The 26,509-nt window shown below is 40.9% G+C and overlaps 1 protein-coding gene across 1 annotated transcript in view; it reads right to left on the bottom strand.

The window, feature by feature from the left end:
- LOC147323086 (SH3 and multiple ankyrin repeat domains protein 1-like) overlaps nucleotides 1–8,910 on the bottom strand; it is a 31,897-nt gene extending 22,987 nt beyond the window's left edge. The window contains exons 1-7 of the mRNA XM_086303240.1: nucleotides 7,828–8,910; nucleotides 4,057–4,260; nucleotides 1,883–1,954; nucleotides 1,697–1,805; nucleotides 1,453–1,604; nucleotides 594–761; nucleotides 248–289 (exon numbers count right to left, since the gene is read on the bottom strand). Coding sequence (XP_086159366.1) covers nucleotides 248–289; nucleotides 594–761; nucleotides 1,453–1,604; nucleotides 1,697–1,805; nucleotides 1,883–1,954; nucleotides 4,057–4,260; nucleotides 7,828–8,283 — 1,203 coding nt within the window. The 5' untranslated portion in view covers nucleotides 8,284–8,910. The remainder of the gene's footprint in view (nucleotides 1–247; nucleotides 290–593; nucleotides 762–1,452; nucleotides 1,605–1,696; nucleotides 1,806–1,882; nucleotides 1,955–4,056; nucleotides 4,261–7,827) is intronic.
- Nucleotides 8,911–26,509: the final 17,599 nt, after the last annotated feature.

The raw sequence follows: 26,509 nt of genomic DNA, 5'->3' as shown, positions 1-26,509 counted from the left end.
CTTGCAGTGCAAACACAAATTTCCCAGAATGTCACAGAGACATAATGTAGGCAATGCACACATATCTACGCTGAGAGAAAGAGCTAAGATACAATGCTCTTTCTGCACTGGACTCATCTCAAGATGAGCGAGACGTGAACGGGTTCGAGGAAACAGTGTGGTCACCTCATTCCCTTTTGGTTTATTTACGTAATAGTCACAGCATGGCTTTCTGTTAGGGATGAAGGGATGGTGGGATGAAGGGTACCTTATGTATTTCTTCCATTCCAAACTCCTCTTCATCCCTGTGCTATGGAGAGAGAGAAGGAGGGGAGGAAGGAGAGAGAATGGAGAGACGAGTGAGGAAGGCAAGGAGGAGAGAGGTGTGAGAAAAGGCTGAGAGACACTGAAGGTGATGGTAGATCTCATCAGTCACATAAATAAGAAAGGGAAATGTTGGTGCATTGCTTAAGTTAACATGAAGGAGACAGAAACCAGACGGGATTTAACTATGATGAAACAGACATGATGAAAAGTGTGAATCGTGGGAATCTGCAAAGAGGCGCACAGGGTGATTGATTTGCATTTGTAGCTGATTAAAAATCTAAGCTTACCTGATGGGATTCGTCCCAGCCGTTCTCGTCCCTTGTGCCCAGCTTTGCCCTGTAATAGAGCAAGGTCTCACAGCAGGAAGTTTCACCCCCTGTCAGCACAGTGTGGTACAGCGGGGTCAGGCCACAGCGGTCTTTGGAGTCTGGAGATGCTCCGAGGGACAAGAGAGCCTGGCAAGTTGACACACAGAGGGCAAAGAACAAGGATTATTTTAACCAAGTGTGTGTGAATGTGTAGAGTAGTAAAATATAACAAAGGCTTAATAGATTTTCTTCACAGCGATTATTAAATCAAATACTAAAACAATGCAACAGGAATATGAAATGTTACAGATAGTTCTTATATAAGTACATCACATGTACCATAAGTGCATGTGGTACAAAGTTATTGTGATGAGTGGGGGTGGGGTGTATATGTATGTGCGTGTGTGTATGGTGGAGGTGGTGTTGTCTATATAATAATAATTTTAAAAAAGGAGAAGAGAAAGAAATGTTATCACAATTACACACATTACAAAGCATTCGGTGTGTGACTAAACCCGCAGCTCAGAACTACAAAAGAGGAAAATTCTCGTAGTTTATTCAAAGAAAAGGAACAGCGCTCACAAGTGTACACTAACCAATAAGAACGCGAGAGACATAAAGCCAAGAGAAAACCACTTAGAAATTATTATCATATGACCCACCTCTGTAATTATCTTCAAAGGTAACAGCCTGTTTCCATGGGGCATTTATGCTATTTTGCTTTTATCCTTTAATTAGAATCATTATTCCGTTTTAATTTATTTTGTCCACACCGCCCGCTCTACTTGAGTGTGTTTGTACTCTGCATGCGTGTGACTCTAACTTTTTTAGCCCTTACCAGCAGCCCAGCGTGATTGTGAGCCCTAACAGCTTTGTGCAGGGCCGTCATGCCGTCTCTGCTTCTGAAGTCCAAGTGAGCGCCGCCCTGAACCAGGACCCTGATGCCCTCCACCGACAGGCCAGACTGCATGGCCACAGTGAGGGGGGTTTCTGACCCACAGAGAAGGTGAGAATGAAAGTTCACCCTCGTATGCTCTTGATATTGCTAAATATTACTGGCAAAGAATAAAGGTAAAACTCACCTCCGGTGTCAGGGTCGTGAAAGTTCGGATCAAGACCTTTATCGAGGACTTTTCCCATTTTGTCTATTGCTCCGGTCTGAATGTAATCCAGAAATTTCTTCAGACTGGCCTGAGTGTAGGGAAAGATGTTGCTGAATGCAATTAAGCACAACAAAGTTCAAAAAACACACAAAAAAAAAGAAATACCTTTGTGCTGAGTTTAGCGAGAGCCTTTTCATCCAGATTGGTCTGTTTATAGACTCTGGTTTTGTACCTAAACTGAAGACCGGAAAACATAGCACACATGAAAATGAGGATGATGGTACTTAGCTGTTCAGTTTCTTGGTGACAGCCTACACTGGAGGATATAACAAAATGATTACAATTTGTGCTGTGAAACCGTAATTCAGAGAAAGCACCATTATTCTTGTCAGATGTTGCTGAACTCTCGCTGTTTCCAGAGATCTGTTCTCCCACTCGGAGTCGCTAGAATGACTCCATAATTGGCTTCTTTAAAATATTTGTGTCAGATTTGTTTTTACGTTTTGGGAAAAGGCTAAAAATGGTTAACTCTTCAGCCTCACAATGTAATAAGTTGGATTTGATGTTTCAATTATGATAATTTAAGCGCAAGCAAAGTGATGCAAATGAGCGGCTTGCGCGCACAGCTTTAGAAAGGATCTAGGGAAGGGCTCTATTAAGTTAGATTAATGATTAATGAGGGCTTTTTTTCCACAATGCGTTGGTTAAGGTTTGATTAATGACATTTAAAATAATAATACTATTAATGCAGTTTTCTTTAAATCACATTGACAAGATTAATTTATCATATAAGGTGATTTACATCTCAGGAACTGACAGATTGCACATTAGTCCCTCATTACACTGATTATATGCCCCACTGCGTTATTCTAAGACTGGTTTCTCACAGAGTAAAAGGGTCTGAACGCACTGCAAACTGCTCATTTTAAAATATTTTTTCTATTGTTTTCCACTGATGTTCTTGTGTTGAGGCAGCAGTGTTAATGTGTCGTATTCTTAATGTCTCTATTTTGGAAGGAATAAAGATCAGAAGGGGAAAAAACATCAGCCTAAAATTTGTTCTTGAACAGATGAGACTAATGAGTGTACTGTGTTTGGCTGGTTTTGCTGTTTTTACTTGGAAACCACCTGACTGGGTGTGTAGTCCTCACACCAAATCAGTTAACAGCTGAGGAGCTTTGAGGTAAGAAATTTCTGTCTAGCAGCTCAGAGCTGAGCTGCACCTCGCACTATGCCCCAGAAAACCAAGTAAAGATGGGTTTAGCAGCCACAATACAAAAGCAATCAGCCCTAAAAGTCTCAGTAAAACAACTGCAGCAGTACAACAGGAGCTAACAGGTAGATGTACTTAGTGGAACAAATGCGTTTTTTTAACTGATACTTATAATACATTCTGTTTGTTTCTACTTCCTTTAATATGACTTCCCTTACCATGACTCTAACTGACTCTGTCTTTACTTTAGTGTCAAAAACGCCTAAACTCTATGCAGTCTGCTGTGGGGTGTGTGGAGAGTGCAGTTACAAGGCCTCATCAGTATGCAGACAGGACCCCATCTCAAACGTTTCGAGAAATATAAACATTCTAATTTGAAGCTAAACTTTTGAGCTAAAGAAGATGCTCTTTCCAGCCCCGCCCAACTCAGCAGCACATACAGGAGCTGAGCCACCAGAGGGCACTGTGAGATAATTGTATTACAGCAGGAAACCTCAGATTCATGCTGTCTCACAACCCACTTACCAAAAAGCCAGGCAATACAATGTAATTAGCAGGTTACATAATATACGTAATGCATTTAAATCCATCCAGTTTTGTAAGGATTTCATTTACGCAGTCCACTCACTCTGTGATGCAGGGGGATTCTAATAAACACAATGCAATTTGGAGTTGCCTGCAATTAGAGACTTTCTTTACTCAGTTATGAGAAAAAAAAGTTTCAGAGTATCATACAGGATACTTCATTTCTCTACAGAAAGTACAAATCATTAAAAACATATCTGTATTTACGTTTGCTTTTTTGATCACTAATTTTTAGCAAGATTATTCAAAACCCATAAAAGAATCTATACAACACCACTGTAGAGTAATAATAAGTGCACTTAGGTCACAACTTCTGTAAGTTTAGCAGGAATTAGGGGAATCTGATATTTGATTACTTCCAGCTGAAGAACTACAAATACATCATCACGGTTCTGAGAAATGAAATTGTTTGCAGTACAACAATATTTATACAAAAATCAATCAATATTAGATTTGACATCATTTTACATCATTTTAAGAAAGAGAGAAACAAGTGATGCTCTAAGGGGGGCTTACACTGGGTCACAGCTCCCTTTCCTACCTCCAGGTACGGCACCCCTTTCTCGAAGGACTGTGAGTAGTCTCTCAGGGGTCTCTCCTCCTCCAGGAACTTGGCGTCCCGTCCCTCTCCAGCTGGCTGGAAGAGGCCATAGTTGTAGACGTCCCATAGGGACTCACTGAGGGAGCAGATGATCTGCTGCTTAGCGTTCCACACTGTGCAGTCCTGATCAAACTGGAGACATCTCTGTCAGACAATGGACAGGACAGGGGCGGGGTTAGAGGGCTATAGTACACCTGTACTAAGGTTGAAACAGTGGTTAAAAATATACAGGTTTTACAGCTGTTGTAGTGTACCTCTGTCAAAACATTTTTAATGGATATTTTCAGTGCTTTGAGCACCAAGAACAACCTAGTGTTTCAAATCAGATGTTGATGAGCCCAGTTAGCTGTCTGTACGTTAGATAGCTTTACAGGATGCCCTTGTGGATCGCTAACTGCACTATAGTGCTGCAGTGATTTTGTTTTTGGATTTAGGACAGGATCCCCTGAGTCTAGATGCGGATGGTGATGAAGACTGAGAGTGAGGTAGAGATGGAAACGAGGTAGGTTGCATGAATGAGAGTCTGAAAGGAAGAATGACAGAGCACTGAGATTTAAACCACGCAGAGCGGTGGCTGATTGACTCAAAGAAGGTAAATAAAAAGATGGCTGGACTAGTGTAATGATGTAAGTACTGAGAGCGTGGGAAAGTCATAACGATGTAAAGAACAGACTAGAAGCTGATCTTCCTTATTGAACTTATACATAAGTTTTATCTCCAGTCAGCACTCGTTACAGCCAAGATATGCAGAAGAGCATGTCTGAATGCACACCCCATCAAACTTTCCAACAGAAGACTGGAAAAGCATTTCCTTGTTTAATGAGTCCCATCAGTCCTGTCTTGTATTAACTGTTAAGGTAATGGTGTGGAGAATATTTTCTCAGAGCACTTTGGCCCCCTTAGTAACAACCGAGCATTATTTAAACACCGCAGCCTGTCTGCAGTCCTTTTATGACCACAGTCTACCTAGTCTCCGATGGCTGTTTCCAGCAGGACAACACGTATCTTGAACTACTTTCTTCAACATGACCCTGAGTTCACTCACTGTATTCAAATTGCCTCCAAAGTCATGGGTGTGAAGCTGACAAATCTGCAGCAGCTGTGTGGCGCTATCATGTCAATATGGAGATCTAGATCTCTGATGAATGTTTTAACCACTTTGTTGAATCTGAGCCAGGAAGAATTAAGGCAGTTCTGAAGGCTAAAAGGAGTTTGTGCATGATGAATGTATATGAGTGTGACGTGCAAAATATGAATGCATTACTTTTAATGAATCACCTGCCACATTCATGAATTATAAGATGACTCATTCTGTCCTTTTAGTCTGTGGTATCAGGTTATTTGGATCTATTTCACTTTCATTTTATACCCTATTTTTTGATTTTCTCTGCTAATAAAGAAGTAAAACTCACATGCATAGATAAATATTTTGCTATTTCCTCCTTGTCCAGTTTACTCCATTATCCAGAAGAGTAGGAGCAAACTTTGTGGATACACCCAAAGGCTACAATTACAAAACACCTCGGATGTATTGTGTGTGTGTGTGTGTGTGGATTTCCTAACATGATTTCACTGTGATTGTTGCATTGTCCATTTCCTCATATTCTCCCATTTCTGTGCAGTTCCACAGGAAAGACATCTTTCTGGACCTGGAGCTCGAGCTGATTGGAAGCTTGAACAGCAGGAGAGCTGAGACGTGTGAGAGATGTATGTATCCATACTATTGTTCCATTTCAGAGGGCTGTGAGTAAAACTGCACAGCTCAGCACACTTCCATGTCCCTTCTGCCCCCCTCGAGCCCGCACTCGGTTGCACTATTTGATGGTGTAGCAAACTCTATTGGCATGGCAACCAGTTCATTAGTGGAGGCAGGCACCCGTTGCCGTAGCAATGTCTTGGTGGTCCCTGGGAGGTTAACCACATGATAGGGATGAGCATGACTGTGTGTATGTGCATGCATATAAGTGAGCTATAAACTGTCTGTGTGTGTCTTCTTATTGGAGTGCACTTGTGCAGTGTAGTGGTTTTTCTTGTGTGTGTGTGTGTGTGTGTGTGTGTGTGTGTGTGTGTGTGTGTGTGTGTGTGTGTGTGTGTGTGTGTGTGTGTGTGTGTGTGTGTGTGTAACAGAGATAGAGTGGCTAATCCCTCTGAGTGAGGTCTAATGTAATGTATACTGTATATAACAGTGCTGCTTCTCTCCTCATCGTTTCTTCTTTAATGCAGTTTTCCTGAGATGTTTCTGGCAGTTTTTATTATTTAGATCTTCAGTGTGCACTATTACAGCACATATTTTCCTCTCTTTTCATCCTTTCCCCCCCTTTCTTCAGTCTGTCTAAGTAGCTCCTAATATTCAGCCCCTCTCTTTATCCCTTTTTAATTCTGTTCAATAATACTTCAGTGATGTGTGGATCTCGGTACGCTGCCTGTGGCTGATGGAAACCTGAGAACAGAGACGCCTTCCACATATTTCTTCCCTTCGACAGTCACTCACTTCCTCAGCTCTCCCAAAACTCATTAAAAACCTATTAAATAATTAGCAACTACTGTTGTATTGAGGGCAGATTAGCTGACATGTAGAACAGTCGGCATGTTCAGGGAGTTGAAAATGGAGAAAGGAGGATGGGGGAGGGGTTACAGTGGGGCACCCATTCTCACCTGGATATGGTGCGTGTGGGCTGGCCAATTCTCGCCTGCTGCCACCGTAAGGCTGAGAGCTGCTTCAAAGTGTGAAATGAGACTAACTTCAGTTTTGGAAGCTAATTATGACCACCTGACCCAAGGCAGATGCTTGCATGGTGTTGTTGACTGAATATGTTTTCCCTTGCAGGGTGCTCAGCACAAGCTGAGCTCTGTGTGAGTTCCTACTTCCCTTTGGGACTCATCTCTGAGCCCGCGGGATAACTGGAATGGAAAAGCCTTGAAATTAGAAATGTGCTTCTACAGTTGTGCACACTGTTTGACTTATATAAAAAAATTGTATGCTTCAAGCCACCCATGCAGTGTTTTCTGTGAATAATTTGAAACAGACATAGAATCAGCAACGCATCAGTATTATTTGACGTGTTTTAACTCAAAGGATGGAAAACGGCTGGATTTTAGAAGAGAAGCGAGAAGGGAGGGAAGCAAATCAAAAGACAGGAAGAAAACTGAAAAGCTTCTGAGTTTTAGGGGAGGTAATAGCGAAGGAGGTGACCAAAGCCCAGTGTTCAGCTCTCATTAAATGGCTGTTGTCCTTTTCTTTTTTTTAATAGTCACAAATGTAAAAAATACATTTTTGGAGCTTTTTGTCTGCAGTTGGTCATAACATCAGAATCAGAAACGGCAACATTAACTAAATGTATACCTGCCTTAATGGTTTAAATAGCCTGAGATATTATTTTTGAAATTCTGTTTGTCACATTAAAGCTCTCTGTCTCTGAGGCAGTAATACCAGGGAGACTTGGCTTGAACTACTTCCTCATTTGGAAAGACCTCCAGTGCAGTGTGAGGGAGACTTCTTTCTTTTTCTTTTTTCTTTGACAGGGAGAACTAAACTTTTAAACTGTTTGATTTGGACTGGTTTTGACAAGTTTTTTTCTTCAAAAAATTCTGCTTCAGCTACTTTATTCACTTTTAAATGATCAGTCAAGAAGCTCCAGGGACGGCTGTGCGGGCCTCAGCCTTTCATGAATTTCACACACACGTTACGAGCAGTGTCTTTGATGCACCTACTGTTTGTTTGATGTCGGGGATTCCAATGCGGAACACCATCATGGTCAAGTAAGTGTCCTCCAGTGGAGCCACTGTGGTCATGCTGCGCTCCATGAAGGCTCGTTTCTTTGCTGCCATGAAATACTGCTGCTTATTGGCAGCTTGATGATGTAGCGGGGCTATATTGGGCATGTAAGGGATCCCCCTGTTGCCGTGATTGCCCGGCCTCAGCGGCCGATCTACTCTCTGTCGACCGACCACAATGGCTGCTGGTTTCACCACCTCACCGCCTTTCCCTTCCCAGGATTGTCGTCCTCCTGTCATCTCCTTTTCCTCCAGATACTCTAGTCGTCCATTCTCCATGTCACGTTCACCTTCTTCTTTTCTGTTTTCTCTTCCCTGCTCCTCTTCCTCCTCCTCATCCTCCCCATCTTTGTCATCCTGACTGGGATAAAAGTGCTCATTATTTCCCAGCATCCTTTGCTGTGCAGAGGTCACTGCAGAGAGGGCTGAGTGATCTAGCTGTCATGGAGACAAAACATGGCTATCCCATGAGACTGGCTTCATCCTTAGAAACATGCTGTAGGGGAAAAAGGCAGAAAAGGGAGTAAATGTCGGTCATTTGACTCGTATCTTTGCTTTGATTGAGAGAGTGAACTTAGTAATGCTGGAATATGAGTAATTCAAGTACATAAAAGACACGTGCAGTAATAGAAAATCTAGCCACTGGCAATGCTAATAAGTCCACATGTGTGAAATAGCACAGAGCTGGTCCACATTTTCCATTTAGCCACTGGGAATGCGTCTGGGAATAGCAGACTTATGAAAGACAGGCTAAATATAAACTCTGTGAATTTGCATCACAGGTTTTCTGCAGGAGGGAGTGAGTTGGAGATGCGATCTAGCATCACACGAGGTCAAGATCATTGGTATTTTGTGACAATGGAGGAGACCTATGTTTGAGGCACAGCCCAGGGCTAACAGCTAAATGTGCGCTTCTTAAAGGAAAATTCCACCCTTGCACTCTGTTACTGTTAAATACAATTTAACTCGTTGACCTTGCCCTATCCCTCATCCTTGACAGCCTGTTTTCATTCCCAAGCTGGTGGCATTTCCAAATTTCACACGAGGTCTCCTGCGCCATGAAGTAACAGGTTTAGGAAACAAGGTGGCAGGTGTCTTATCTGGATGCTTATAAAGAGCCCCTTGGTGTCTGTGCTAAATCACGGGGTAAACATCATTTTCTTAACTTTTCCTAATCGTAACCCTTAGTGCAGGATTTGACACCCTTGGATGCAAACGTGTTGACCTCCAGCATGTCTGCATGGTTCACCAACAGGATATGAAGGATAGGATGGCTGGCAGTATACTCCAGATTAGAAATGGTGTTTTTTTAATAAGCATGAATCTGCACAACATCCAACATATTCTCATTGGACAGCTTTTAAGCTTTGCTAATCAGGCCATTATCAGACGGTGAGGGCTTGTTACAGGAATTGGGTTGTTTTCTCTTAATAGCTGTCTACGCCAGATTGAAGGGGGCTTGGGGTTTTACACAGCAAAGGTTTGTAAATAACTCAGTGAATCAGCAGCTTCTGGAAAGTCACATCTGAGTGTACTGACTGGATTTGCAGTTGTTGACATAGTTTTAAGAAAATGCCCAAATTATATTTACTTTTCCAGCTGAAAGAAAAAGTCATGCTCCTTCATTAAAATAAAGGAAGCGTTGTGGAGGAAGGGTTTTCTGGTCTAGTGAACTTTCAGTTTAATTATTTGTGTACTGTACATATTCAATTCATTTGAATTCAATTTTATTTATACAGCGCCAAATTACAACCACAGTCACCTCAAGGTGCTTTATATTGTAAGGTAGACCCTACAATAATACATAGAGAGAAAAACCCAACAATCATATGTGCCCCTATGAGCAAGCACTGGCGACAGTGGGAAGGAAAAACTGCAATATGGCATTACACCTCACAACTTTACACAGTACGGTAAAGAAGAGTTGGAGAATTGTATTCTTTCTTAAGAAAGCACTTCTTGACACTTTGAGGAGAAGCAAAATTTCAACAGGAACAAAGGAGGGAGAAGCCACCGTCTTCCTTCATGAGTGCAGACATAAAGTCTAGGAAGAGTACCTTTCTCTCTGATCACTAACAGCTGTTTTAAAAAAAAACGTGACTTAGGGTGGATTTTTGCTTTAAGCTTGTTCCATTGCATCTTCATGCTTCAGATTTGGCATACTGGTGCCTCCGTATGTTTTGTTCTGGTTTTTCTGTGGTGAAGTCTGGCTACAGGGCTTTGCCATCATGCAGATCTGGACCATTGCCAACAGCCGCCTTAATGATGGGGAGTGATGCAGGGAATCTCCCACTGTTTCATTTGCAGAGTGGTGCTCTGAATATCTTATGAGCTGAGTCTGACATGGATGGGAATCAGAATGCACAGATGGACAGATGGAGCACAATGCGAATCAGGACACAGAGCTAACGTCAATCAATCACAAATTACCAACATGCAGATAATTCAATCGGTTATTAATAGATTATGTAGAAAACGTGCTGATGAGGGTTAACGGGGCATTAAGTGATCTAGGACTTTTGACTTATCAACCTCTATTGGGGACCAAGGACATCGACAGGTGTCTGGCACAGCTTACAGTGGCCTGCAATGGACATAAACAATAATGCAGAGATGAAGAAGCCAGCCAAGAGCCGGACACCCAACAGGAATATTGATGAAGAGCATACTCACTTTTAAAACACTCTAACATGGATGCTGCTTTTGTAATTCCTGATTGTTACACAGTTTGAAGTGTTTATGTTTTTGCGCTGTTTTGAACATTTTTGAAAAAACCACAGATGTCTCCAGTCACAGGCAGGTGACAGAAGAAAAATCCCTAAGGTGTTGCATGTTGATGGTTGGTTATAGGCAGGTGTTATGTACCATTTTGGATAAGAATCCAGGTTTTATTCTCTGTTTAAAAAAAGGCAAATATATAATAATAATAATAATAATAATAATAATAATAATAATAATAGTAATAATAATAATAATAATAATAATAATAATAATAATAATAATAATGGATTGGATTTATATAGCGCTTTTCAAGGCACCCAAAGCGCTTTACAATGCCACTATTCATTCACTCTCGCGTTCACACACTGGTGGAGGCAAGCTACGGTTGTAGCCACAGCTGCCCTGGGGCAGACTGACAGAAGCGAGGCTGCCATATCGCGCCATCGGCCCTATATAAAAGGTAGATGTAGCTTTCAAATCTAAAAAGTAAAGTCAGTGGGGATGTCTGCTTTCTTTCTAATAGTGTGCAGGGAATGGCTCCTGGTTGGAATTCTATGGAGAAGAGGACCCTGGGCTCCCTTTACTATGACCACAATAATCACTTTCCTCATTTATGTTCTCAGTCTCTAGTTACAACACATAAAGCTAATTCCGTACATGTTTGCTCCCATTAGTGTTCAGAAAAACAAAGTATATTTTAGACTGACAAATTGCAAATGAGCATGCAGCGTCTCTCTATTTCACAGTTTGGCACATCATGAGGTCTAGTTAAAAAAAAACTGAGATGGTGTCAAAGCTAAAGGTCCTTGAGAGGCATGCAGACTACTGGGTTGCTAGTTTCAATTTTTAATATAATTTTTGGGCTTTTTAGCCTTCATTTACACAGGATGACAGATAGAAAAGCTGAGAGTAAAACATACAGCAAAGAGTTTTGTGTCTCATTCAGGCTTCTAAAATAGCCTTACGGTAAATGGTTTGCCTGCTAAATATATATAACGGAATGCATGGCCATCTCTTATATACAGTCTATAGGTTTGAGACAACCGTTTTGTCTTAAAAAATTTTTCCCAATTTTGATATGTTTATCTTTACAAGTTGGCGTTCCACAGTTCAGAAAAAAAGTCATAAAAATAAAGTTTTATACCTCCTTTATTTGAAGCGCCTCCACATGTATGAGGACCCTAACCCCTGGATTGGTGATGACTGAACACAGATTAAGTTTGGTTTGGGATTAGAGAAATCGCTGTCTAAAACAAGTGTGTATACCAAGACCTTTCAAAATATTACAAGAGTGAGTTATGGAGAGAGATTGGCTCAGAAACAGGTTTTTTTTTCCATATAACAATGAAAAGTGACCACACTTTACACCGTTGCACTATGTGTGTGTGATTGTTTCATTCTGTGGAAGAATACAGATATTATTTGATGGATGCTTGCAAACAATCGGTTTTTAAGTGTCTATAGTGTTTGAAAGACGGAGTGGATATATGAGAAATGGTCATCTCACTGGCCAAAAGAAAGTCTGCTGGTTGAGCATTTCTGAGCGAAAGCATAGCGCAGAGGGAAGCAGAGTGACCGTGGTCAATTCCCACAGACTCTCAGAGAGTGACAGGGTGGGTCCTTTAAGTGCAAATCCAATGTCTGTCAGAACAAGTAAATGAAGGAAGACTGGAGGACAAAACCAAAGGATGGGTTTAGAGAAAAAAATGTAGGAACTTTGATGAATCTGGGAAAACAAATAAGCACCAAAAGCAATAACAACAAGGGCTCTGGAGAAAGTGGCTCAGTGCCTATCAAGAAGCAAAAGAGCTCTGCTACTGAATTATCAGTTACCTGAATCATTCAGGGCATATTTAACCACCTCTGGTCATATGTGTGATTTACATGTGGCATCACATTTTAGGCTGAAAGCGTCTCTGATCAAAAGCTGACAAAGAACAGCATGTTAACACTTGCAAGGTTTTAAAGATTAACACTATCATCCAAATAAATGAGGGAATAGAGGAGGCTGATTTATGAACAAAGTCTCATCAAATATTGAACAACACAATGCAAGATAAAGGAAGGAGGAGGACAGGCTGAGAGCAGGCAGGAGTCAACTACATGTTTGTAACTGGGATGTAAAAGCGAAAGGGGAATACACAAGGGGGAGAGACAGAGAGAGCTGCAGTTTGCATAAAGCAGAGTAATCAGATTGGGAGAGAAAAGGGAGGCGGGATGGGGAGGGAGGGAAAAAAAGATGGTGCGAAAGCCAAACACACACACAGTACTGTTAGGCTAAAAATGGGAAACGATGAGCATTATGTAAAATGGATTAATAATATAACTGTGAAAACTCTAATCACAAGTCCGAAAACTCTCCTCTTAGCCGTCATGGATGTCAGACTTGTCTCATCTTTGCGTCTTTGCCTTCTCCATCGTGTCACTCAACTCCTACACTCCTGCAACAACAATAGCTCAGTCAGTCTGCTTCTGCCGGCTGTTTCGCTCTCCTGTCTCTGTTGCTGGCCATCATCTCACATCTCGTCTTGACTTTTCTTCCTCTTGGGAGAAAAGCGGTGTAATAAGGAAATGAATTTCACCCCTCTGACAGAACAGTCTTTTTGTGCAAAACTCACAGTTCTCATTTCAGCCACTTACTTGAATTGTTCTTCAATATGACTGTTTTTTTCTCTTCGTCCATAATTTGTTCCGTTACCTATTTTGCTTGTAATTTCAGGAAGGAATTTAGATTTAATTTGGGTGGACTGTGGGGTAAGATGAGCCAGTGAGGAAGCCGATCCATCATCCGAGCAGCCATACATACTTTTTTCTCCATTTGACACTTAATTTAGTTTAAGTTCTTCTTTTTCATCTTGATGCATTTTCATAAAAGGAGAAACCTTAACAATGAACTAGGCTGTAGTCATTTTTATAAGAAACTTCTCAAAGCTTTTCTTGGCATTACAGCTGCAGAACTGTGCAAATGCCTTTGAGCCAACTCTCATCATTTTGCCATGAAAATGGAAAATAGGTGCAATGATTTATTGACATTGAGCAAAACAAAAAGGTATCTACAATTCTAATGAGCATGAAAGTCAATATTTGGTAGGATCATCTTTATTCTTCAACATAGCCTGAACTCTCTTAGGCAGTTTTCTTAAAATTTCTTAAAGTAGTCTTCAGGAATAGCCCCTGAAAGAGATTCAAATATGTGGGTGTCAGTCAGTCCAGCTTGGCCTGGCTCCAGCTTGTACAGAATGCTGCAGCTCGCCTTTTGACTCGTGTGAAGAAACACCAACATATTACTCCAGTGCTTGCTTCCCTTCATTGGCTTCCAGTGTGTTTTAGAATTAAATTCAAAATCGTACTTTTGACTTATTAAGTGCTAATTGGCCAGGCACCGGAGTATTTGTCTGACCTATTGCAGCTTTATACGCCCTCTAGAGCCCTTCGATCAAGTGATCACCTGCTCCTTACCTTACATAAGTCTAGGATGGTTCATAGAGGAGATCGGGCTTTTGCGGCTGTGGCACCAAAAATGTGGAATGATCTACCTCTCCACATTAGAAAGGCCCCAACTGTTACTCTTTTTAAATCGCATCTTAAAATATATTTTTTTTACTCTGGCTTTCAAAACTGTAAAACTGTGTGAGAGTTACCAATTCTTTTATCCTAATTTTCTTTTAATTTTCTTACCTGTCGTTGTTGTCAATGTCATTGTTTAACTGTTACTTTGTACAGCACTTTGGTCAGCTCCCTGTTGTTATTAAACGTGCTTTATAAATAAATAAATGAAATGAAATTAATTATCTTTGGCATTTTTCTTAGATTCATCTAAAGAAATGGGAACAAATGATGTGTTTTGCAACAAGCTGCTGGTAACAAAGCGTCTAAAGATTCAATTTAAAATAGTTTTCTTGGTAAGTTCTCTGTTATGTGTGGATACAACACTGGTTATTGCCTTGATTAAGGTGCCTTTTTTATGCTTGAATGATTCACAAGTCCTGAGAACGTGTTAAGAAACAAAAAAACATTCCTTGGAAAATGGTTTAGGTACGAGGAGAGGACAGAAAGTGAGTGAAAAAGCAGCCAATGCCCAAAGACAAACTTTGAATGACCTTCAGAAAGCCTGAAGAGCTAGTGCTCGAGACCACTTTAAAGGGGCAAAGTCTGGATCTAACTGCAAATATGAACATGTATGGCGAATTAGGCAGTAAGTATTCCCACCTAGATGTTGGCGTATTTACCTTTGGTCTGATTTGAAAACAACATTTTTAAATGATTACTCTTTCAGGAAGCTAAAGGGAAAGTGCTAGTTGCCCTGCTGCAGTACTAAGTTAGCATCCAAAGAGAGTCGCATTAAACAGCCCAGAACTGTTGTCTCAGTCTGACGGTGAGAGTAAACTGTGCTGAGACGTGCTTATGATGAGCAAACAGCTACGTGAAAACTGTGAACCTATCCATTAGTATCTAAACATACAGAATATTATGTAATGCTAAGCTAGGTCTTCGTAGAAATATTTTATCAGTGTCATGCAATCCTACAATTGCTATAAATCATGATCTCCAGACAAACATTTAACATGCATGCAAGGTAAGAGCAGAAACGAAACACAGCTTAAGATTTCAGAAGTTGGTGAGTCTCTCTGCCCTTGGGACATCAGCACTGCAGCATGATGATTAGACCCTATGAGAAGAGTATTTCCATAATCCTGGTCGGATGTGGGTCCAAAGACAGTAATGAAATGTAGTAATGAAGAATCAGGAACTGATTAATCATGATAATGATGACAGAGACGGATGCCCTCCTTAGACCCCTAGAGGGCAAAAATGGATGGATGGAGAGGTTTACAGAAAAAGTTAATGGCTAACAGTCATCCCTATTTATATCCGTCTCTTCTATGATATTCTTGTACATTTTGCTATTTGGCAAAGTTGTAGTAATAACCTATTAATACCAAAACACCATGCATGTTTGGGTGAATAAGTCAGAGTCACGTTTTTGGCAACACCAGTTATAAAGGCTGCAGGAATCATGTTTGATCTGCCCAAAATTTGTCATCCCCACTGTAGTTTATTAGATTATGCTACATCACTTTTTAAAAGATCTTCCTGTAAATGTCTTATCCGTGCATGTTGCAGTTTTTCTCCTGTTTTGGCCACAGAAAGCACATCCCCAGCACACTACACTGGAAAGACCTTATGGCCAGTCGTTTCAGCTCATTTTCATATTTCGTTTTTGTCAATCTCTCTCTCTTTCTCTCTCTTTTTCTCTCAGTCTTTCCCTATGTAGGACAGTGCATGTGTATAGATATATTTTCAGTGTATCGGTCCCCGGAAAGTAGAATTGGAGATCATCCAAGGAACAGATTGTCCCACTTTTACGTCCTGAAAAAGTGGAGCGGCCAAGTTCTGTCCTCTATATCCCTCTCTTTGACTGGGTCTCCACCCTACAGCCTTTTTCATACGACCAATGACGAAGAACCGTCAAGAACACGCCGGGCCTCCTCCAGTGTAAAATGGACAGAATGAGCCACTAACATGGAGAGGAGAGGGCAGTTAGGTTTATATGAATGGTCTGACGTATGAGTTTACGGGGGAAGGGCTAAGCTGAGATCTACCCTGCATCATCATCAGCTCTCATTAAGGCTGGACAGCATAATTAAAAGATCCTGTGAGTTTTCGTGTTTACATTCTCCAAAGCAAAAGTTTAAAAAGATCCACAGAGGAATTTATTCGCTTCATTTACCCTTGCAGTGACGAGGCTTGGCATTTTCAGGCTGTAATTAAATCCGTGCCTCATAAAATCCGGCGAAATGCGAGTGTTTAATCGACAATCCTAGCATACTGGATTCATTTTAAAGACGGGTAACAATGCCAGCAGTAGATACATCCTCTGTGCACCCAGAGACTGGCAATTCCCGCAGCGAGGATGGAGGTGGGGGATGGTGGTGGTGGGGGGGGTGATCCTATCAAACACAAACAGATGCGTTTAAATCAGCTGCTTATCTCATGCTGATCAAACAAAAAAAAAACGATAATACTGCTATTGGGTGATTAAATGGATGATTAAAATAATTACCCCCCAGCTCTCCATTTCACATAAAACATCCTTCTTCTTTCATCTGCAGGCCAAAAACCTCACCAAGGACTGCCCTTCTTGTTTCTCTTCGCAGAAAGGGGCCACAGTTGTGCCCCCCATAAGTTACTTGCAGCTCACCTGATGTTTCGAGCACAGTCGATAGTTCTTTAAGGAGCAGTCAAACACATCTGTGCTGGAAAAATGTCCAGAGGAAAGCAGCGTTAAGCGCCAGACCAGTCAGCCCAAGCCTGGCTGGCGGTCTTGTGTAGATCAAAGTGGGCTATCTTTCCCCTCAGACTGGATATAATTGGGTCAGGTGGAGCGTGCACTGAGGGCCTCGCTTGGGCTAAACTTGGTTGGTTGGGCCGGGAGACCTCAATGCAGCACAGATTTAGGAGTGAACATCCCCCGTGCTATTTCTGAGACTTCTCTCTAACTATAAACATTAATCTGATAGCACGGCTTATGTTGTGTTGTTGCCCACGCAACAAAGCAACAAGAAAAAAGGAAATCTAAATCAGGGTTCTTCAGCTTCTCCTTTTTTTGGCCCATGACCTTGTTTTCATAAGTTATGGTTAAGTTTGTGTGATAACAGCAGAGTTTTTGTATATTTTAAGATCTTTTGACTCTGAATATAATATTAAAATGCTCCTCCATCTGAAGACAGAGGACCCTCCCTAACTTAAAATCTGCACTTTCACGCTTCATGTAACATTACACCAGCATATTCTGCATGCAGTTTTGCTATTAAACACCCTAATCGAGGTCCATGTGCATGTGTCCTGTAGCAGCGCTGAATCCAAGCTTGTTTTGTGCAACCGGTGTGTGCTAGTGGATTGAACCCAGTGTCTTCACCAGCTTGACTGCTTCACCTAACTGCATTAAACTGTGGTGCAGTGCTGACACGTACAGTACCAAACATCATACAGCAGTCGTGTTTTTTCAACAGTACCCTCTGTTGTCTGCTAAAACACGAGCTTCCCTTTCACTCGCTGCAAACGGAGTTACAAAAAGCTCATTAAAATGTCAAGAAAGCAGAGACTTCAGAGGCGACTGTACAGCAGGTTTCCTTCTGTTTCTCAACAACAAAAGAAGGAGCAGGAAGAGCAACAGCGAAGAAGTCAAAACATTTCCAACCAGGATAGGCGTCCTTGCGTTCAGCAAGCTTTTCAAGGAAACCCTTTTCTTTCTATACTAATGGCAGAGCTCCTGCCTTAAAGCATTAAATGCAATGAAAAGCATGCCACAAGCAAACTAGTCAGACATACGGACATGAGTGCAGGTTTTGCGGCTTTGGGGTGGATTTTATGGCCACAAATTAAGTGTCTGCTAGTGACAGTTTTACTTACCTTGCACTTCCAGCGACTTAAAGATAACGCTGAGAGACAAAAATCAACAAGGTACTAATAAATGCTGTTAGACATGGCTGACAAAGTGAGAACCATGTCAGTGGCTGTCAGGACCCATTAAAGTTTATCCACCTTCCATGTAACAGAGCATAATTCATGCTACAGTCTGGAGAAGCCTTCATTAATAACTTTGCAATTTCACTTTATTCTCCGAGTTCTCCGAGTCAAGAACTTTGTAATAAATCTTAATCTGAAACCAGGAACAGTTAAGCTAAAAGAGAAACACGATCTCTAACATTTATCCCTGCATAGTAGCAAATGGGAACGTCACTTCTTATTTTCTTTTCCAAACTAAGGTTAGATGTTGGACAATAAATACATGTTTTTTTTTTCTTTTTGCACCTGTTCTTCAGTGTGACAAGATGTGCACCACCTCATTACAGCTCTGAAGTGAGCCAGAAGGGCCTGGAAAAAAAGCAACTGAAGGAAACAGTGAGGTTAATGAGCTGAAACAATTATACTAAGACCTAAAGGTGTGCGATCACCCACTTGCGCTGGAGCTCTGTCACCTTATGATGTATTACTTCTGTTTTTATGTAATAAAGAAGATTGAACTCTCACTTGGTTTCTGCAACAACAGCTGCCAAGAACACAGAAGTGTGTTCCTCTTTTTTTTAAGATGCTTGTAATCAGGGCATCTGAAATGCAGCTGCTACTCTCTGAGACGTCTTCGTTAAACAACTGCGACTTAATGGTTCAGTCATTAATTTGAAGTTGCGTTCAGAAACGGTAAAGCTCAAGGTGTTTGAGTTTCTGTTGCAGTTTGCTGGCATCTATTTTCATGGCTTACGGCAACTCTCCAGATCTTTCCCCTTGGGGAAATCTCCCTGTATGTAATAATGAAAAGCCTGCAGAGTCAGGGGAAACAACTCGTCTCTCCTGTTTCTTCTTAATGAGCACAGCAATGAGACTCTATCGACTCCACAAATAACAATTAGAAGTGCATTAAAAAATTGCTTTTCAAGGTTATTTGATGACAACTAAATGTTAAGCAGAGAGTGAGCCAGGCCAGTTTTTTTGTTTGTTTGTTTGTTTTTCAACCAAATTTTCAGATCAGATTCCCCTGATATACATGGCACTTAATATTTGTGTGTACGTGTAAAATATGCGCAAGTTTATTTTGCTTATGTATTGGTTTTTCATAGCTCCATACCCCTGTGGGACTGATTTACAGGGTATTTTTTTCAGGGTTTGCATTTCTGCCTCATACATATACAGTAGAAGCTTGTTGCTAATGGAGCCTAGCTGTATTCTTCCACAGCAGTAAGCTGTCACTGGAAATAGTCGCTCAGAACGTCTGTTTTTTTGTCCTACACTTGCTCCATACCAAACCCTGGGGAATTGCAGGGCTGTATAGCATTGTCACATCTGCTACACTGACCAGGCTGCTAATGGACTCCCGCTCTTCCCGATTGAGGAGGACAGGGCAGGAAAGAACACCAGGAGACGAGACAGGATGAATCGGAAAACTTGATTTCTGAGACGCTCATCTCCGCTGACACATCGAGCCGTTTGGCTTGTCCAGCGTATTTCATCTTCCACTCAATTGCTTCATAATCACATTCTCTTTTGGCGTTACTCACATATTATGTATAATCGCTCAGTCCCTTACTGGCATTGATAGTGTCGCCCAGCTTCCTTTTGTTCCATTATGATCAATTGTTCTGTGTTTTGAGGAGGCCATTAATCTTCCATTGCCCACTCCGCTCCAAATTGCCCTCTTTGTTTATTTTCTCCTTCTCCCAAATGAATTCCCCTCAGTGTAATTCTGCAATAGAAAAAAGTATGCTTTTAAAGCCAGCGTTGCTTGTTGTGCATTAGACAGTCGGGCCAGTCTTAGGAGGTTGTGCGAAGTCAATTAAGTGGTATCTATAGGATGAAAGGGCACAGAGTTGGAATGCATCACTGTTGCATAGCTCTAGCTAATACTCTGGTGCACTTTTTTCACCCAAGCCTGAACCAAATGAGGCGTTTAGGTGTATGTGTGTGTGGCTGCATGCGCATGGCAATCGGTTCTCTAGGGTCCTTAGAGGGTTTCCACCTTTCCACCAGCTGACACCAAAAATACTGCGAGCAGGCAACGATTTTGACAAGTCACAGCTAAACAAGTGTGTGAAATGTGGGTGTTGATGAGCTCCCGTTTGATTCTGCTCACCTTTCCATTTCAGCGCCTTTTTCTTTCTGAACTCATCCCAGCAGAAGTGTCTGGGTGGTAGTAATACAGGCATGTAGGTAGCTTTTATATAAGCATAAGTATTAACCGTTTTTTTCTCCAAACGTCCACTTCTAACATACTCTATCAGCTATTCCACCATTTCTTGTATTCATGGATCACTGTCATATTACAGGCCATAACTGACTTTGTAAATGGGGTAATAGTGAGCGATAGTCACAGTCCAAAAATGTATGGTTATAACTCAAAGTGGAGTCAGATTAACAGCTCCTCTAGAACAAATGGTTCTCGCTAAGCTCTGGGCCCAGGTAGCTCTTCATAATGTTAAGACCTATTTAGCTAATTTGGCTTCACCTAAGAACGTGGACAGAGTCAAGAGTTTCTGTGTTTTTCCAATGAGCCAAGCAGGAACTGAGGGCGAGGTATTAAAAGATACGCCTGTCCCATTGTTGTAAACAGTCCACATGTGTAAATATGTACCTTCTCTTAATCAGAGCACTCCCACAGGATGACTGCTCTAGGGGTGCCACGTGGTCTGCAGCGACACATTCCCCAACCCTTCATTCTCCCCTCTGTGTGCTGCTTTTTGTTTCATCATGTTAACATTGACAGTGTCTTAAAAACATCCTCTAGATGAAGTGAAGGTTAAAGCCAGAGTGCATATATTATGTTTAGAACGTAAATAAAATGCTCTGGGTGGCAGAGGGTTGTGCTGATGGAGGCTGACCAACAGCACAGTGTTTAACAGGAAGGTATTTTGTGGACTCTTTGGCTCCTGGTCCCAAACCCCCGGGGGGATCTAGGAAGCCACCTTGAGAACCACTGACTTTCAATTTTCTTTGCACAGAGTCCAGTAAAAACACAATTTATCTCACTGTACTAAAAGGAAGGTCAAGGTCACAGTAAAATAGCATCGGCGAACTCGGCATTAACCTTTAAGCCTGTATTTGGTGACAAAGGGGAGAAAGAAGAATCACAATTTTCTGCGGGACAGAAAAACCATCTGCAGGCAGTGTTGTAACTGAACTTCCAAGGTTTACATCTCCTGTGAGCAAACAAATGTATAACGATCGTTCCACATGCTGAATGCTGTTACTTTATCTATTAAAGTGTGCATTACATTAGAGCAGTGTGCGCTCACTGATTCGTCCTACAGCTGTGAGGGAGTAATTTGCTCAGTTGCTACAGACTTTTCTTTAGAGGCACTGTGACTTTTTTTGTTTGTTTTCTGTCCCACTTTTCTCATCCTACATAAATCATGTGAATTAGACCTCAGAGGACATGCATGCCCCCCCTCCCCGTCACAATTTCAGCAGCTTCTCCTTCATAAGCACTGTGACTTTCACCTCGCCGCTAAAGATCATTTCCTTCTTTCCTTCTTTTCAATTTACGTTCACACAATAAAGATGTTAATGCTCCTTTGTATTGCAAACACTTTATATTAGTTTAGTTGTGTGATACACACACACACACACACACACAGACGCACAGCAGTTCTCCTTCAGTTACATTCTGTAAGTATTGAGGAACACAAAAAACTAAATACCTCTCGGTCTGTAGTTCAGGCTGTGTTGCTCCTTGTTGTATCCGTAGTGACCTCCTTCATAAACCACAAAGAGAGTAAAAAGGGACCAGGATTAAAGAAATGAGAGAAAGATCCAGTCAGTAAAACATAGATGAGGGGAAAAAATGAAAAAGTGATTTGCCTTTTTCTCTTTCAAAATCACATTTTCAAGCCTTCTAGTCTTTAAATATGCATCGGTATGAGCCAGCCCGAGCCCCTGTATTGTGCAGCTTCCCTTTCTCTTTTTCATTCACACACACACAAACACACACACTCTTTCACCTACTCTATGCCCTGGTATAGCTTCTCTCTTCCCCTCCCTCTCTCCGTGTTGCACACACATTCATGCACTCCCTCTCCAGCATTGCATACTCTCTTTCTGTCTTACTTCAGCTGCTAGATTGATCTGCCTCTCCTCCATTCTCCTTCCTCTCTGTGTACCCACTCTTCACCATCTGTCAGTTGTTCTCACTCTCCCTCTCTTTTTTCATACCCAAGTGCTCTTCTGTTCAATTATCCCCAATTTTCTTCATTATTCTGCCTCATTCTTTCAGTTTTTCACGGTCCAACCACCTCTCTGGTGCTCCATAGCTCCTCTCCTATTATGTCAGCCAATTTATCAATCAGATACACTCACGTCACTGATTTCCACCTTTTATCTGTCCCACACACAATCTGGCCATGGGTTTGCACACTGCACAGCTCCCTTTGTCTCCTTGATGCTGAAAGGTCATAAAAAAATAGCAAAAAAATCTGTTTGTGTTTGGGAACTTTCCAGTGATAAATATAGCAGGCATGCTGCCTTGTTTTAGCATGTTTGCAACTATATGTGGAGCATTTACCAACCAGTCAAGCGCTGTGATAACCACTGGTGTTCGACTTTGAAGAATCTGTGAGGGCTGGTGCATCTTTGTGTTGTTTTCTCAGCTGTCTTGCCGTTTATCCTTTAGAGCCGTTTGGTGCTGGCACTTCCCTGATCCCAGTACAGTGGACGTGTTAGCCTTTTCTACAATCAGAATATTCAAAGAAAATTAAAAGTGGTTACCTTGAATTACCTAATAAACCTGAAATTCATTACTTTAACAGGTTAAGAAACTGCTAGTTTATGTTCACACAGTACTTCACTGTGATGGCTGCAGTTACAGCCCCACAGTGGTAATATCAGTGTTACAGTAGAGGCTTACACATAATGCTATTTAAGTTTCCCCTTTATCTTGATTAGGTAGGTCTGTGTCAGCTTTTGAGTAGAGGGCTGTTACGTTGCTCTCTTTTATGGGCACAAGATTTTGATTTTTATGTCAGATTTAACCAAGTTTGTTATGGAGTTAAATGTTAAATAAAAAAACTTTAACCTCTACCTGACTTTCCTTCACTGCTTGGTCCGTCACATTCACAGTGAAAAGGCTTTTATGTACTAAAATACAGAGATGGAAATGTCTTATTTGCTGTCATGACTGAAATTTAAAAACAAATCTTTTATGACATGTTTGAAAATGGCATCAACACCTACCTGATTATAAGAGATTGGGAAGACATGGTAACGCTTCTCCTGGGAATAATGCTGCCACTATCAAACAATCTTTACTTTAAATTTACTCAAAAAGGAAGAGTTGGTTAAATCCTACTAAACTTTTCATCTCTTTTCACCATCCATGCTCCAAAACCCTAAAAATTATAACAGCAGTTGTTTTTGTCATTACTGATATCGTTTTAATTTCTACATGGCTAATATTTGACTTTTGAAAAGACCAGCACTCTCGGAAATAATACTTTATAAAGGTAAAAAGATGGACTGTTATCAGTGTCCTTTAACAAGAAAACAAATAAGATAATGACACCTGCAAGAAAACAACAAAAAAAAAAACATGCCAAAGGTAGCAAACATGTGCCCACAATCAGCATCATTACACACTTCTACAAAAACACTATCAACACAACAGTACACAACAATATTAAAACCACTGGGATATGATGAATCAGAATCAGAATACGTTATTAATCCCAGAGGAAATTATGTGGTCACAGTCGTTCCAAGACAATAAGAAGATGTCGGTGTCGATTCTCAGTCATCCAGCTCATGGTAGGAGATTGGAAAGAAAATGACTGAACGTCTTGGAAATTATTGGAAAAATAAACAAAAACCCGTGTTTTCACTAAAGTTATCAGACACTGGAAAATTCATTCTGTAACTAAATGAAAAGAGCAGCTTAACAGTTCTCCTTCATTCAAGTCTTTGTGGCTTTGTGTGCCGTACAAATCCAATATGCTTCAGTTTGTAGCAATAATGTTTTTCATTTACGGCCTCTTTTAAGAGCAGGTATCATGTCTATAATATAAATAAAGTGAATTACAATTACAATGGGCACAATTTAAACACAGAAAAATGCCATTTGGGAACCTAGATATGAAAGCTAAAGAAGTCTGGGAAGAATTATGGCAATCAGCCCTGATGAATGTATCTCCCGCTCTTAAAACCTTTGTTTGCAAAAAATGGGCAAATTCTTAAACAAGTCGGCAAATAAAATCTGAGTTTACTGACACATACTGTCTTTTAAACCCTTTAAATAAAGGGGAAAACATGAGTGTCTGTATTATGGATATAGTATTTGAATTTTGAAAACATCATGCATTTATTTACCTTTGTTAGTATTTAAAATTTCCTTGAATATATATATAAAAAAGGATGTTGCAGTCAGGAGAGAGACCCTGCCTGCCAGTCCAAGCCGAGGTCTGTGGGTACACAAAGGAAACCGTTAATGATCATTAATTATCTACAAGTCTGTCAGTGATCAAAGTTTCTTTGAAGTGAACGAAACATGCCGCAGTCTCATCGGCGGTGACACTGGGCTTTTAGGGAGGGACTGCTGTAAAAGAAAGAATTTTGATAATTGTTTTATAATCGTCATAACTAACATTAATCACCCAGCGCTAAGGCAGGTTAGGTCAGGTGTGGCCTGGCTTATTAGTTACAGAAATGTTGAATTCCTCCCTTTTCTGACGTCATAAAAGGTTGTCGGGGTAGGTTTTTCAGACATTTTTGGACAAGCTCACAAACTGAAGCGAAATCTAATTTTCCAGAGATGATAATTAAAAGTCTCCCAGTTCTGTTGATGGTGACATTGCGTGTAAATTTCCAAAGACCCCACCAGGCCACTAGTTTCTGGTGACGTCTGCTTGTTTGTGACACGCTCAAGGTGTGGTTGTGTCACTCTGCGTCCCACTGGGAATCGAGTCAGTATCCTTACATGGCACAGCATCTCCCATGACAGCTACATGTCACCTGCTGCAAGGGCAGGCTGCCAGCAGAGGAAAGGTAAACACTCAGAAGCAGAGCAGCAGCGACTTCCAGTTGCTTCTGACATTAACCCACAGCCAGCCTGCACCCACATTTCCTGTGCATGACCTACCCACTGAAGCAAAAGATGACATGAACTCTTCACTCACTAAACAGCAAAAGTTGCAAGACTGCTGTCTTCACGAGGTAATAAAAAAAAGATAAATTAGGAAATGATATATTCCATGCTCTAATGTCAGATAAGTAACTTTATATAACAAGTATCTTTCAGTGAATAGCGTTTATGCTTTTGGAGTGTTTGAGTGAAAAGACTGTCCTGAGGCTTGCTTTATGGCAGCTTTTAGAGCCCATCAAAGAGACGGATGGAGGAAGCAAAGCTCGGCTCAAATACATTAATGTGCACAACAGTACCCTCTGCTAAGAGGAGATGGAGATGAATCCTGCCATATCCAGCCTCTTAAGGACAACATGACACCTGCATTGTTACCCCTGATAAGAGCTCTAGTCGTTGCTCTGCTTTAATGGTGCGCCACTCCATAGTGCATATTCACCACACTTTTCATCCCACCTTGATGCTTACACTGCTTTTGCCACCCAATGTCCTTTTTTGGGTCTTTTTTAATGAGAAACTAGCTTTCTTCCTGCTTTCTGTGTTAACCCTCTCAAGCAAGGAGAGAAAAGTGGGTCATGGGCAGATGGAGCGTACAGTAGTAAGAACATGCTGGGTAGATTTTTATTTATTTATTTTCCTGTGTGTTTTAGTGAATTCAGCTTTTTTGTAGACGTGGAATCAAAAAGGCAAAAAAAGAGAAAAGAGGAAGGATGAGAGACAAAATATTGATCTATGAATCTTAAGCTGTGAAGCACTTTGAATCGCTGGTTTGGTGTAAAAAAAAAAAAATTCAAGTCACAGTTGCTGTGTGAATGAACTGAAACGCTACAAACCCAACTGCATTCATGTTAGCCTAAGAATAAAAATCCCATTTTATGAGTTCTGCACTCACAAACTTAGACTGATTTGCATATTCATAGCCCTAAATGCAGTTATTCACTCTTAAAATTAAATAGTTTTTTATATATTTATTGGAGAAGTGCTTAGCATAAAGACATTCAGTAAAAACAGGCTCAGATCTGGCTTAAGGCCCCATTCATGTGTTATTCTCAAGGAAAACTGATGCAGTGCTGGGCTCTGGTGGCCAATTAAAGTAACTGAAATACTGCATACATTTCTTCAAGTTATCAGAATAATGTGAAAGAAACAGGTGAAAAGGAAAGCAGTAGAAACACGTTGTCTTTTAAAAAAGGATTAGGCTTTCTATCTCTTCTGCTTTTTTAAATCTATTTCTAAATAGATTTTTTTTAAAAAGAAAAAACGTTTCCTGTGTTTAAATTC

Source organism: Aulonocara sp. 'chitande type north' Nkhata Bay, linkage group LG8, assembly GCF_057382095.1.
Source record: "Aulonocara sp. 'chitande type north' Nkhata Bay isolate Kocher_YH1m ecotype deep benthic linkage group LG8, A_spYH_male_GT1.1, whole genome shotgun sequence".
NCBI classification, from domain to species: domain Eukaryota; kingdom Metazoa; phylum Chordata; class Actinopteri; order Cichliformes; family Cichlidae; genus Aulonocara; species Aulonocara sp. 'chitande type north' Nkhata Bay.
Note: the sequence above shows the minus strand (reverse complement) of the source record. Positions and strands in the feature narration are given on the sequence as shown.